The 14,274-nt window shown below is 42.1% G+C and overlaps 1 protein-coding gene across 2 annotated transcripts; it reads left to right on the forward strand.

Moving 5' to 3' along the window:
* The first annotated feature begins 1,697 nt into the window (after positions 1–1,697).
* Positions 1,698–13,268, forward strand: LOC108941906 (CDC42 small effector protein 1-like). 2 transcript variants are annotated; one of them, XM_018764819.2, is made up of 5 exons: positions 1,698–1,719; positions 5,690–5,851; positions 7,717–7,821; positions 12,299–12,375; positions 12,495–13,268. In XM_018764819.2, the coding sequence occupies exons 2-4, from the start codon at positions 5,789–5,791 to the stop codon at positions 12,359–12,361; spliced, it is 231 nt and encodes a 76-aa protein (XP_018620335.1). In that variant the 5' UTR covers positions 1,698–1,719; positions 5,690–5,788; the 3' UTR covers positions 12,362–12,375; positions 12,495–13,268. The 2 variants fall into 2 exon arrangements, with proteins under 2 accessions (XP_018620335.1, XP_018620334.1); XM_018764818.2 differs by lacking the exon at positions 1,698–1,719 and having other exon boundaries at positions 5,637–5,851.
* Positions 13,269–14,274: the final 1,006 nt, after the last annotated feature.

Here is a 14,274-nt window from a genome sequence, read left to right on the forward strand (position 1 = left end):
CCATCCCCCTCCGGCCTTACGCCCTGTGTTGCCGGGTAGGCTCCAGTTCCCTGCGACCCTGCATGGGACAAGCGGTTCTGAAAATGTGTGTGTGTGTGTGTGGATGAGTGACCTGATGTAAGCAGTGTATCTAGCAGTGTAAGTCACCTTGGTAAATAAGGTGTGTGGGCTAGTAACACTACATATTATCCATTGGAAGTTGCCTTGGATAAAAGCACCTGAAAAGTGAATAAATGTAAATTCCATCAGAAGGCACTTGTTCCAAGTTCTGTATTGAGGGTCTGCAATCAGTCCTGGTGACCAACAATGTCTTCATGTGTTCAAGCTGTTGTCAAAAAGGTCGATATTTCATAAGCAAATCTTAGGAAACAATGAGTACTTTCTTACATCATATTTTCTCATTTTATTCCCGCATGAGTATTCTCATTCTAGCGGGCCGTGCCTTGCAATGTGCGTAAGCGATATCATGGTCCATGTGGTCCTTGAAAAATGCTCGTTAGTGCCCCCAGTGGCGAAGAGCAGTAACTCATGTGTTCCGCGACAGCGCCCAGTATCGGTATCCCTGTCGTTAAAGAGCGCTGGTGCTCCTCTGGACCACATTACTTTGCTGGGCAAACAAATTTCACATGATCAGAAGTTTCCAGTACTATTTTAGCCTTTCTCCTTTAATAAGTAATTATTAAAGCGATACATGTAGGAAAACAGGTTCATTGGAAAAAGCTGGTTGCTGAATAATAATCTTTGCACTCTCTTGCATAGAATAGATGTAATTCCTCTGCGGGTGCTCGACCTTGACACACAAAACACAGACAGTTTTAATTTTATAGACAATGTCAGTGTAATCGCAAAAAGACAAGTATGACTGATACTAGTAAATCAGATGCTCCCAACTGCAATGAAAACTGTCGTGAATAGTCACAGTGTTTAATGTTTGAGTGACACCAGGTTATGTCCACTTTGTTTGAGGTGTGTCTTGTAAAACCTAAAAAGACGATTTTTTTTAACAGACTTGAGAGTAAACTGAACGTAAATCTTTAAGTATTCAATTTATCACGTAGCATAAGGAACTCCCAAGTGTTCATAGTTCTTGTTGTCTGTGTTAACGAGCCAGGCAGCCTGCAGGTTTTTTTTTGTTTTGTTTTTTTTTTTTTTGTCGCGGCAGCTGAGGGAACAGTCGTGTTATATTGTGGCAGTTCCGGGCACTTGTGTTAAAAGACACCTTTGTTCGGTGTCTTTATCAGCGCTGCCGCGGGTTCACGGTGACGGTAACACAGACACAGACAAGCGACCGTGCAGGCGATGCGCTCGCGCTCGCTCGTGCACCGGGCACGTCGGTCTTTCGGGTAATGACAACGTATGCCGTGGGCTCCGAGACTGTTTTTACATTTATGAAGTCTTCCATTTAATTTTTTAAGTTATATCTTCATACGGTGCCGGAACTGCGTGCACTAGTTCCCCAGACTTGGCCCGCAGTACCAGGATTCACCAGTGGGGTCGCTAAGTGCCGGAAAAGAGTCTAAAAGAGTCCCGTATGGAAGCGCAGTTTCCTCATTGAAAAGTGAACCACACCTCAACCGGCGGCTGGAGACGCGCGCAGAACGGGCGAACGTGGAGGAGAAGAGGGAGCGGAAGGAGATCTGCTCGCTCAAAGTTCGTTTTTTTTTTTTTTTTTTTTTTTTTTAACGCGGACAAACCTGCTGTTTCGACCCAACTGCCCAGGTAAATACAATGTATAAGCTATACGACAAGGGAGGAAAATCTGTTTTATATATGTAACAGAGTGGATGTTGTGTGTGTGTGTGTGTGTGTGTGTGTGTGTGTGTGTGTGTGTGTGTGTGTGTGTGTGTGTGGTTACAATACACACAGGTCGTGAACTTCAGTTGTACTTTTAAACATGCAGCTTCGTTCTTGTTCTTAAGCGCCGATCAGCGAACTCGTCTCGCTTGCGGCTTGTCCGTGCGCTTTTTTTGTATGTTTTCTGGAGGGTTTACAGCCCTTATTCAGCTTGGACGCGGAGCCCCGAGTGCCGACAACTGAGCTGCTTCTCAGTTCGCTGGAGTTCCGCGTAACGACGTCCTTAAGCCTTGAAGAGTTGACTGGAAAGGTGGGAAAGCCCAAAATTGACCAGGCAGGTAATTTTAAAGTAAGCAGAAGTCTGGTTTCCCACTGGCTTATGACGGGATCAGCTGAAGAAGTTGCCAAATATGAAGCGCTAAGCTCTTCATTCTGTAAGTGGCGTTTCTTTTGCATCTAATTAAAAACACGTTTATTTTATAGGGTTTGTAGGGTTAAGGAACGAGGAGGCGGGGACTCCCTCATGGGCCCCCCATCATTTGCATGCTTTCCTCCAAAGTAACTTCCAATGAACTGTAGTTATGAACCCACACACCTTATTCACTGCGGTGACTTACACTGCTAGACACACTACTTGCACTGGCTCACGCATTCATACATCAGTGAAACACACTCTTGTCACTCGCGCGCTATGGGGGAACCTGAACAGCATGTCTTTGAACTGTGGGAGGAAACCAGAGCACCTGGAGGAAACCCCCACAGACACAGGGAGAACATGCAAACTCCACATAGACTGAGCAGGGATGAAACCCACGTCCTCTCCCACCACGCAGGTGCTGTGAGACAGCTTTTTAACAGACGCTTTTCTCCAAGGCAACTTCCAATGGATGTTATGTAGTGTTATCAGCCCACACCTTATTCACTGCGGTGACTTACACTGCTAGATACACTACTTACAATGGGTCACTCATCCATTACATAGTCAGTGTAGTTCTCTATGCAGTATGTGCTCCTTCCTCCTGCTGTATGGAGCAGGTGAGCAACACACACAGGTACCCTGAAAGTCCTAATTATTCCACCTCTGTCTGTCCTCTTCAAACGTTTCCCCTCAGTTGTCCCACACACAGAAAGCCAAGTCGGTGTTTATGTGTTTCTGAGATGAAAATAAATATAGGAAGCGAGCGGCATGTGTTTGTGAGAGGACCCTCCCTGCCTGCCCTCCTCAAACCTGGACAGGGTGGTACTGTGTGTGTGTGTGTGTCCGTCCCTTGTTTTCATAAAGGGGAAATCCAGGTATTAGTTCGTACTGGACCGGATTTACATTCTCTCCCTGTGTGTAAACACTTACCAGTTTAGTAACGTGGAAATAGATGTTTATTCTTTCTTGCCTATGTGTCCCGCACCTCGGTGCATCCGAGTTCTCGGAGCAACAAAGTCCATACTCATCCGCCCGAAGAGCAGCCGCTCAAGTGCCTCACTGGACGTTTGGTCAGCATTATTTAAAAGATGAATCCAGTGTTCATGCATTTTACCATCGTATGCCCAGGTTATCAGTACTTACCATATCAGTACGGTTTTTTTTTTTTTTTTTTTTGTAGAAAAATTTGCAGTTTTGTCATCTAGTTACTGGTTCAAATCCTTGTCCTGTTGTATGAATGCGTAAATCATTGGAGGTGGCTTACCACACCAGTCTGACAGTTTGTCTCAAAGGCATTAGCTAAAGTAGTACGTTTTCAAAAGTTCCTACAGGCCTTTTCAGTCATTTTCATGCTTATGACCTTAAATACCATTTTCCAGATTCTGCTGTCCTACATGGGGTTGCAGTGGTTTTTGATTGTTGTGTTTGCTGGTGTTTAGTCTACATGTTTTACCAGGAACTGATGACTCTTGGTTCCTTTGAATCATTATGGTTATGGTTGGAGGACTCATGGCCTTTGCTATAATTACTAATCTGTTGGCACAAAGGGAAGATTTGGGATAACTTGAAACCCTACATTCCTGCTCACATTATTTAAATGGACAAGTCAGAGATGTTGGAGTTTAACTTTTTTTTTTTTAAGCTGCTAAATGTTTCACAGCATTGACAGTGAATGCAGTCTGCTGGTAATTTGATCAGTGCCAACTGCCCAAGCATGTACAAAAGTCTTATTGTCAGAATGCCTCCCCAGGTGATTTTTCTCCCTTTTCATGCATCACTTTTATTTGCTTATTTGCCGTCTTGTATGTTTCCATGCTGCACTAGTCTTAATCTTCACATTTTAAAAATAAATTCCATTAAAACCTCTTACACTAGTTCAGATTTGCCTGTCCATATTGCCATTCGGTAGAGTTGTACTCCCGAGAGAATCACAAAAGCTATATGAAAGGGAGTGGGAGTGGTATATGTAGTTTTTAAACCTCATTTAAACTCCTGGAGAACAGTTGAAGCTCATGAAAAGTGCTTCTAGTGATTCCTGTCTCACCTTTTTTTTTTTTTTTTTTTTTTTTTTTTTTTTTTTCCCCCCTCCCCCCCTTCCCTCATTTTAGGCTCTCTATCTTGTTGACCTCTCTTGCTGCTTCAAAAAATTTTTTTTTTTTCTTCCTTCCCCCATGCTGATTGAAAACCATTTGTATAATGGCACATTATCACTGGTGGTTATGTCCTTTGCTTTATATCAGTTTTGTAAAAATATATATACTTTTCCTGGGGTCTGACTTTTTTTTTAAATCACTGAAGTTGCAATTTTGAATGAGTAAATGAGGCATGAAATAAGGTGTGTGTTCAGACATTCCTTGGGTAACTCCCAGTTAGTGTTACTGGGGTGGATAAAGGTGTGTAGTGAGAAGTAAACTTGCAGATTACATATGCATATTGTGAGCTTTGCATTGGCATACTTGTGTAGAATGTATGGCTAGAATGAAACCATGACGACACAATGCTTTATGCTAATCAGTACAATATACCAGAATGATCTTTGCTGCTTTGTGGGTAATGTGTACGTGGAACAGTTAAATACTTTTTTTTTTCCCCCCCTGTTTTCTCTGGGGCTCTGTGGGAAAGTAAAAATTACAAGGCTGTTTGAGAAACAAGTTGAAAATTTAATCCCCAAAACTGGCAAATTGTACATTTGGAAGCAAGTAAAAATTTTATAATTTTGATGACTTTTTACTGACAGACAAGGCTATAAATAAATAAGGCATTTTATGTCTTTGTAGACATTTAGCCAGATGTAATTTATTTGTTGCTTTGAACGGTATCTGTACACAGCTGCATATTGTTCTGGGGCAATTGATTTGGTACAGCAGGAACCTTCAGGTTACAGGCCTGTGTCTATAACCGTAATGGCAGCTTTGCTTCTAATAGAAAGAAACCCCTTTTTTATATAACCATTTACTGCATGGAATAAGTGTAGTGGTCATCCTATCTATTACCAGTACGGTAATAAAGATTGATGCTTAAAATGTACTTTTTAGGGGATGTGCTGATCCATTGATTTAAGCAATCATCAAAGAATGAGTCTTTAACAAGTCCGTCCGTCCGTCCCCCCCCCGCTTGAAGCATGATTTTAAATAATTCAGATGCGTTTAGTCTGACTCAGAGTCCTAACCAGTATGTGACGATGCTGGTGTTTCTTCATGTGATTCCTCCCTTCCCCTTTCAGCAGTCAACCGATGGAATTTGTTTTGCCTCAACAGGTCCACCTAGAGTCAGTCGAATTCTGAAAAAAAAGGCAAGGTAGCAACTGCTGGGAAGACTGCGTGGATAGGATTTGGAGGCTCAGGAAGACCACGGTACAGAGGACCTGGTTGAAGGATGGGTCAGGAGTTTGACTGACTTTTTTTTTTTTTTTTTTTTTTTTTTTTTTTTTTCTTCCCCCCACCCTCATTTTATTTTTTTTGAATGGATTTTATTTAGATGAACTTTCAGGATTTTTGAAGAATAGTTGGCTTGGTTTTTGCCACACCTTTGACTGCCAGTAGGGCAGCTGGAGGGAGCAGGGGATTAAATCTGCAGATGCCCGGGATGAGCGAATTCTGGCACAAGATGGGCTGCTGCGTTGTGGCCAAGCCCCCACCGGTAAGTTTCTATTTCAGTATCTTGTGCTCCTGTAGCATTTTGTCATAAATTCTGCATGTTCCTTGAGATTAATGTACTATATCCAGTTTTTTTTAATCTAGTTCTTTTTAGGATCTTGAAAGTCATAGTCTGTTAATGACTATTATCCCATTTTATATTGTAACTTTTCCTTTTCCGGTATGTAGTCCTCCATGTGCCGAGAAAGTATGCATGGAGTTTCCATTTAAACGTGTAATTATGCGTAGTCTTAAATGGGTCAGACTAGTAACGAGACCGAGTTGGCAAATATGTATTACCGTTTTTCGATAATTTGCTAAGTGGGTGACCCACATATTGAAATCACAGGAGCTATTTACACAAGCATAAATACATATCTGCAAGAAGACCCAAACGTGAAACGGGGTTGAACAAAGACTGCTCTGTGGTTGAATGCCACAGCATCCTACGGCGGGTGCCGTATGCAGAAAAAAAAAAAAAAATCTTTCAGCAAAGCATGTACAATTGTTTGGGCCAGTAGGAATTCATTGAAATATCATTGTGCTTACAGCTTTATTTATGTATATCTGCAGTGTGCCTATCAAACTCGCTTCCACAATATATTCAGAGTTTACTGTTTCACTTTCCAGTTTTTTTTTTTTTTTTTTTTTTTTTGACTGCACATGTACAACCTGGACTTGATTAAACCCAAATATGCTGGTGACGTTTCAAAAGTCTCCGGTGTTCTGGTAACTTGCGTTTTAGACTTCCTAGGCTAGGAAAATTTACTCAGCATACACATAAATCACCTTGGTGCAGCGCTTTATCAGGTTGCCTTGTGTTTTTCGTGTATGTTTGTCCAGCACCATGTACAGACTTCCTCTGTAATCTGGTGCCAGGGACTGATGTGGATAACAAGGAAAAGAACTGCCCTCCAGGGATCCCCACACTCCCAATGCTGGCTGGCAGACCTCAGTACTTGGCCTTGCAGCCCTGAACACACACACACACAGCAAAGTGTTCTGATGTTTAGCAGACATTTGACCCATGCTCAGTTCAGGGAAGCGTTGTCATGTGCAACTTTTTGTTCCCGCTTGGCATTGTAGACGCCAACAATGAACAAGGGCTCAGGGTAGAGGAAGTTGACTGGTTGGGTATGATGCAAGCTGCCCCCCCCCCTTCCTGCTTTTTAAAGTTTAATCCTGTTTTCCATTGTTGGGAAGAAAGTGGGTTCGACTGGAATTGCTATGTTCTTCAACACATATGTAATTTTCAATTTATAACTTATGTATTTTTTTTCCTCCATGTTTTCACAAAGCCTTTAAGCTTCACTTGATTTGGATCCAAACATAAATATTTTAAGCATGCTTATATCTGTATACAAAGTCTTTTACTTGTTAAAATGCACCTCGCAAGTAACATTTCTGAAGGTGTAGTATTTGGAGAGTTCTTATAAATTAATTGGACCATAACTAACTGAAATTGAGTGGGCTGCAGTTATAGTATCAGGGTTGTATATACCACTGTTTTTGCCAAAACAAGTAAAACTGCCATCTTTGATCATGTTCCTGAGTAATGCATATAACAGCAAGTATATGCTGGGCTATAGAGTATTTCCCCTTTCAGGTGGCAGCTGCCAGATATTTGCTGTCATTTGTGCTCTTTGGTAAATGTTGCCTGTTAAGACTGAAGTTGACAGTTGTGGCTTTAAGGAAAGTCCATAGCTTGGATGCCTGTGTAAGAAATTGGTGGCTCAGCTAGGTTAAACTGTAAACTTTGCAAGTCATTCTGTTTAACAGGTTGGCAGAGGGACTTCACGCTGCATCTGAGCACATGATAGAAGACTGCGACCTGTACGGTGGTGACAGCACTTTTTGTTTCTGTTTCAGAAAAAGAAGAGGAGAAAGATTGACCGCAGCATGATCGGGGAGCCCATGAACTTTGTCCACTTGACACACGTCGGCTCGGGAGAAATGGCTGGGGGGATGCCTCCGGTAAGAGAACACTTAAGATAGTACTTTTCCCAACACACAGATAAGGCTTTGGCTTTACAGTGATTTGACAGCTTTGCACTGGATCTGGGCCCCTTCTCCCTACTGTAGTATTTTGGGATCTCTGGCTTTTCTTGCTCAGCAGTTAAGCTGTTATTGGATCTTGTTAACTACATACCAAAAATCACTTTCATTTAGAATGTTGAAGTGAGTCCTCTTGTTACAAAACTTCAGAACTACTTCCTTTAATTTGCATAATAGTACTTCAGATTGTTTCTTGTGGATAAAACTGCAAATTGACTTCATATGAAGACAGTAAGTTTTTTCTTTTTCCTCCCAAACATAAGTTGATTCAGCAGTTGTAGGTCACTTGTCTGAGATCATGTAAGAAGTGAATAACATCTTAATTTTTGATGGTGTAACGTGTTTTTCTCAAGGTGCTTCTCAGATGTGATGGAAATAAACCCTACCATAATTTGTAACTTCATTTTTGTGCCCCAGCTGGAGATCATTTCTACCACTCATTCTCTTGTGACTTGAGTATGTTTGCTAGGTTGGGTGGTTTTTTTTCCCCTTTTTCCCAGACACCCTATTGTAGCAGTGAAGGACTTTGATTTATCCGTGAGATTTCTACCAGCTGGACATGTTTGTTTACTTACTCCTATCTGTCAGATGGGAGTTGGAGATTGAGGTTAATTATGTAGGATTATCCACCATAACAATTATGTAGGATTGATTAGCAATCATTATTCTGTGGTCTGACCTTCTTTTTGTCTGTGTGTTTACTTAATCAAAACATTCATTGTCCTAATAGATTAGTTTGTGTGCTGTATGAAATACTGACTTGTTGTTGTACGTGGCTTGCTCGTATCCCAGGAATTGTGTAAGATGCAAAGAAGCTGGGTGGGGCAGGTACAGCACATACAATAGTCTCAGGTGCCTTGGCAGACACTCAAGCAGTGTGTTGTTTTCAAGAAGTTCTTTCATCCCAACTTGGTGTGTAGAAAGCAGCCTAGGTAACTGCACAGAGTGGTGCAGCGAACAGCTTGTCATTGACAGCGTTTGGCAATGCCCAGAAAAGAGCCCTTCAATGATGAGTTGGCAAAAAACAGCTCAGGAGACAGGTTCAGGTGTCTTGATCCTTGGTTTAGGTCCTATCCTCCCTGTTTTTAAAGTTGCTGGGTTGCATCTTTACATTTATTCATTTAGCTGCAGGGGGGTGTCTATAGGGATGACACGGGGTGGTACCAGCCCCCCAGTGACCTCCCCCCAACACCGTTGGGCTAGAGTAGTGTCAGTGCTCAACGCCATTGGATCAGAGTGCTATCAATCACTGCCTGATTTGCGATGCAGAGTCACAGTACCATGTTTTTCCAAAGGGGAGGAGAGACAAGAGTCGACCGTAGACCACGTCTCTGTTCATAGTATGTACACACTCAGTTATATATTTTGAAATATGTGGATTGAGGTGTTGTCTTTCTCTGCAGCAATAATATGCATACGTGAACTCCAGATAAGAGCAACAGTACTGGAGCTCAGTTGCCCTAGTAAAGACGACCCTCGCGGGTATAACGGGTTCGAAAAGCTCCCAAGAGCCATTATATTACATCGGTAGCTTAGCTAACATCCCGCCAAACACCCCACCCCCCCCCCCCGCCCATCCATGGGGCCCCCTGACTGGTTCTTGTTCCCCCAGTGCCACCTTATTTAAAAAATCCTCGAGTTGCCCATTTACACACTTTTCTCCAAAGTAACTTAGTGTTAATCTATTTACAGTTATTTACTGATTTATAAGCTGGATAATTTTTTATGGACCAATTTTGGGTAAGTACCTTGCTCAAGGGTATTACAGCCAGAGATGAGATTCGAACCGGTGACCTTTGGGTCCAAAGGCAGCTGCTCTAACCACTACACTACCCTTTAACTACACCTTTAAAATTTCTTGTTTAATATTTGAACGAGCAGATTTGTATTTGATCTGTCTACAAATGTTGGTTAGAAAGAACAAAGCATGTATTGTGTAAACAATGTCTATTCAGACTTTTCCACACCAGGAACAGTGCCACTGTTTTACGCTTCCGCTTTGATGAGTACTTAAAAATGAGTAGCACTGCCTTCTGTGAGGTTCCCATAGAACCAAAAGTGTTTCCCCTATAGCATCACTCCAGGATCCAGAGACACTGATGAATGATTATCTAGTTCGTTCTTTTTGTTCGTTCTTTCTTTCTCCAAACTTTTTCTGGCTAGTGTGCACAACTTTTCATGAGGTGCAAAGCTGCATACTGTCTATAAAATGCTTGAATCCATTGCAAAACCAGCCTGTTCATCTCAGTCGCAGGATATGACCAGTCACACAATTTAAACACTTTTACATCACTGCTATTATAAAAAAAATCCCTATTTAGGTTAGGGGTGGTTTTCCTCTCTTTGCTACTGATTTCTGCATGTTGCATGTGTACCTGCATGTTTTGTTAATGTTTTTGGGCAAAAGTACTTCAACAGGGATGCAAACCCTGAAAACAGGCCTTACAGAGATATCAGAAATAATAAATGAAACGGCATAAATTTCAGACAAGGGGTTGGGATTCATTGCATTAAAGTTTGTGTGTTGACCCTACCGTGATGCGTAAAGCTGTGGGTCGTGTTGTCTTGCTAGGTCACTTGCTTTGCTGCGTTGTGGTTTGAAGGTGCCTTAGAGACTCAACACTAAATGGAACATCTCCCATCCTGGCTCTGAATAGGCCTCCTTCTCTGGAAAATACGCCTTTTGGCCTCTGCAGCTGCCCAGCTCGGTGCCATTGCTGCCTCACCATGGACCCTGTTGTACATGAGATTATGCTGGGGCAGGAGATGGAAACATCCCAGTGAAACGAGCCTTAAAATAGAGCCCCTTCCTGAGAGCTGTGTCAGGATGCTGGCAGAGACACAGTAGCAGAGCCACAGCTGAATGAGTGTGCATGTCGACTGAAAGGGCCTCTGTCATTTAGAGAACACAAGACTTCCCATCCACCCTCTGCTTCAGGGTCCCAGAAGTGGCCTGAGCTCCACCCATCGTTTCATTTCCTTTCATATATATACACACATACATGTACAATATACATCTACGCTGGAATGTATGTAACGTAAAACACAGGGCTGTCCTTTGGAACATGATGCAAAGTACCATATTAGAGGCGACGTAGGGGAAACTTGTTATGCTTCCATAGCAACAAAACCATCAGCTAGAGGGTTTGGAATGTGTTGGTATTCAGTAACTCATCTGTACTGAGGATATTTGGTATAATCCACTGTTAGAGCTGCTGTCAGAGGGGAGCTTAAACTCACCCTCAGAAAACAACTTTATTCTAGTTTGTCATATTTCAGATACTGTACAGAATGCTTACATGTTATGTTAGTCGTTCAATATGATTTTCAGACTTTTTTTTTTTTTTTTTTTCCCCCCCCCGTTATACTTTTGTTCCTTGATAATACGGATGGCAGTTCTTTTGGTCTTTAGTACAAAGTAAGCATCTCAATGAAAGGCAGTACAGAATTTCTCTCCGTCTGGCTCTGTTTTTCTAACCGATACACCACCACCCGCTACGTTGTCAAGAAGATGACTGCGTACCATGTTGTTCTGGAATTAAATTTCATTGTGATATCGCAGAAAAAGTGAGCTTTATATGGAACTCGGTGTCTCTGACAAATGCCCTTTCACACAGGGCTCTCCCTCCTCTCAGTTTATTGTGCCTTAGTTGCGCAAGTGTTGAAAAATGAATATTTTTGGTTGTTGCTACACAGAATACCTGTGATGTCATGGAAGGTGCTGGAGATGGGTGTGGTGTCAGACTGCGAACATGCACCAGCTTGTCTTGTGCACAACTCGTGGTAGATGATCCTGCTGCAGAATGTGACACTTCATAGAAGCTCATTTGGTTCTTAACCCCAGTGAATCACAAGCCTTCACAATTCTGTCGTAATTTTTCGTTGAGGGGGAAAACGCAAGAGTGCTTTTGTCTTGTGTTGGTTAACAGCGCTCCTTTGGCCTCTTATCCACTGGCCTGTGCTTCTTTTCTCAGTTTCCTGTTCTTTTTCTGGCTGATGACTGTTCACAAGCTTATAGAGGAACTGTGGAATTGGAAGAACTATTGTCCTTTGTTCAGGAAGAACAATAAACAGAGCAGTTGGGATTTCGGGGCTGATTAAAATAATGCAGTTCGATGTAGCTGTTGCCTTCATGTCAATTTACAATTACGCTATTTCTACCAGTCTCATGATGGATAAGAAATTTGACGTTCCCAAATGATTGGCTTTTTTGCAGTATTAATTACCGGAATTTTTTTTAAAGGATATTATTCATATTTTATATGTGACTTGTATAGCTTGGGACCAGAAATGATTAGAAACAGCAAATCTCCAACTAGTTCTACAGAACTGAGGAAAAGGGTGTCCCAGGAAATGACCTTTGACCTCTGTGTAACATGCTTTTCCTCCCTTGCAGCTGGGGTCCATGCAGCATATGAGGTCGAAAGGTCACGGCTCAAGCGCCCGCAATGGTGTGTAAGAGCAGCACAGCTGGTGAGTTCTGGAAACAAAGCCCGCTGGATGTCTACAGTTCACCCACCACCGCACTGGAAACGTTGCATATTTTAATATCTGACTGGCATTGTACTGCATCTGTGTTTGTTTCGGTACAGACCAATCTGGGGACTCTCGTTTAATTCTTCTGAAATGCCACGGCAAGTTAGCAGAGCTCCACAGCACCTTCCCAGTCTCCCCCCTCAGACGCGTGCCCCCCCGGTGCTCCTTCGGCTCTCCTCAGCGGCCCAACCTGCCGCAGCCGCAACACAGGAGCGACTGCGGACAGCCCCGGACTTTGAACAAAGCCTCAGGTCCTCATTAAGTGACGGATATTTAATGCTTTCCTTTTAATCTTCTCAACATATTAAACCGTTTTTGTCACAGTCCAACAAGGATGCGGTCAGCGCTGTACAGTCTTCCATGAATGAGGAGGCTCTTTCTATGGTTCACACAACTGATTATGTGCAAGGCACTGGAGAACTTTGGGATGTTTTAAGTTGATGGTTTTTACCTTATTTAATTTTATCAGCACGCGCACAAAGTTTGTGTATTGCCCTCCTTTTGGATTGCTGTGCTTTGAGAAATTTTCAATATGTTGGCTGTCGTGAAGCTGACGAGCCTTATGTCGGTTCTTAATTGGAGAAATGTTGAGGTTATTCCAAACAGCAGTCCAAAATTGCATGCGTGCGTACGCAGGGTTTTTTATTTATTTTTTTTGTCCGAGTAAAACCATTAAATCCAAGTGATGTTTCAAGGAATAGGATCCATACTGCAATACACCAATGCGCTAAGTCAGAGCTCTGGTGCTTTACGTAGCCAGCTCACGAGGGCGTTCACAGTGTACACTGGCTCTTCTCATTAAACACTGGAATCGGCTTCCTCGCTGCCAAGCAGTTTCCTAGTATTATTATACACTTGGGGTTCCAAAACCAGTGTTTTGTTTTTATTGCCCATAAATTCTCTAGCTGCTATAAGAATTCTGCTGTTCTGCTTTGTTGTGTTTATGTTAAAATATCAGGGTGTCAAACACATTTTTCCTCCATCGGAGAGCCAGGAGGCTGCATCCACTTCCTGCTCTCTGCTACTGAATCAAAGGAAATGTGGTGCCGTTGACATCCAAAAGATGTGACCTGTTTTTACAGTGTTTTCCACCACTTATGTGCACAGGTAAATATGCAGCAGCAGTATATTAATGCAGCCAAGGACAGTTTTTTTTTTTTTTTTTTTTTTTTTTGCGCGTGTGTCCCTATCCCCCCCGTTCTGACACCTAGGCTATTAAGGGGTTTTTTTTTTTTTTTTTTATTTAATGTAAATGTAATCTGGATGTGGATAGCTAAAATATATTTAAATTTTGCCCATCACATAATATGTAGGCTTATGTTTAATGTCTACAAAAGCTACCTATGGAGAAGCATTTTTAGGAAAGAACACATGTTTTCTACCAGTTTCTCAGCTTTTTGGAGGAAAAAAATTGGTACAATGTGTCACACTGGTTTTATTGGGACAAATGCTCATACCCCACTTCCTTGCATTGGCCATGCTTTCACAAGCTATCAACATCTTTCCACTTGTTCAGTTGTCATTTGATTTGCTCAATATAAACTAAACTACATTTAAATGTTGAAAATGGTCATTTATATTCGTCACATGCCCAGGACCAATGCTTTTGCCACTGTCAGATTCCTGCTGCTTTCTTTTGAAAGGTCTTCTCTATGAATTTTCATTTCTGGAAGAGATTGCAGCCTAGGTCCTTGCTGTGATCCTCTGACTAATTTTGTTGCATATGTATCATATAGTTTAAGGACATGGGCAGTCAAAATGAATACAAAACCGTTGTGTCCTTTTCATAAGTGGTGGATATTCTGTTTGCACCAGCTCATTTCAGATTTTTTTTTT

Source organism: Scleropages formosus, chromosome 18 (assembly GCF_900964775.1).
Source record: "Scleropages formosus chromosome 18, fSclFor1.1, whole genome shotgun sequence".
NCBI classification, from domain to species: domain Eukaryota; kingdom Metazoa; phylum Chordata; class Actinopteri; order Osteoglossiformes; family Osteoglossidae; genus Scleropages; species Scleropages formosus.

Coding starts and splice junctions, on each gene's coding strand:
- LOC108941906 (XM_018764819.2), top strand. CDS start 5,789: ATGCCCGGGATGAGCGAATTCTGGCACAAGATGGGCTGCTGCGTTGTG. Junction 5,852..7,716: donor TTGTGGCCAAGCCCCCACCG/GTAAGTTTCTAT, acceptor TTTCTGTTTCAG/AAAAAGAAGAGGAGAAAGAT. Junction 7,822..12,298: donor TGGCTGGGGGGATGCCTCCG/GTAAGAGAACAC, acceptor CCTCCCTTGCAG/CTGGGGTCCATGCAGCATAT.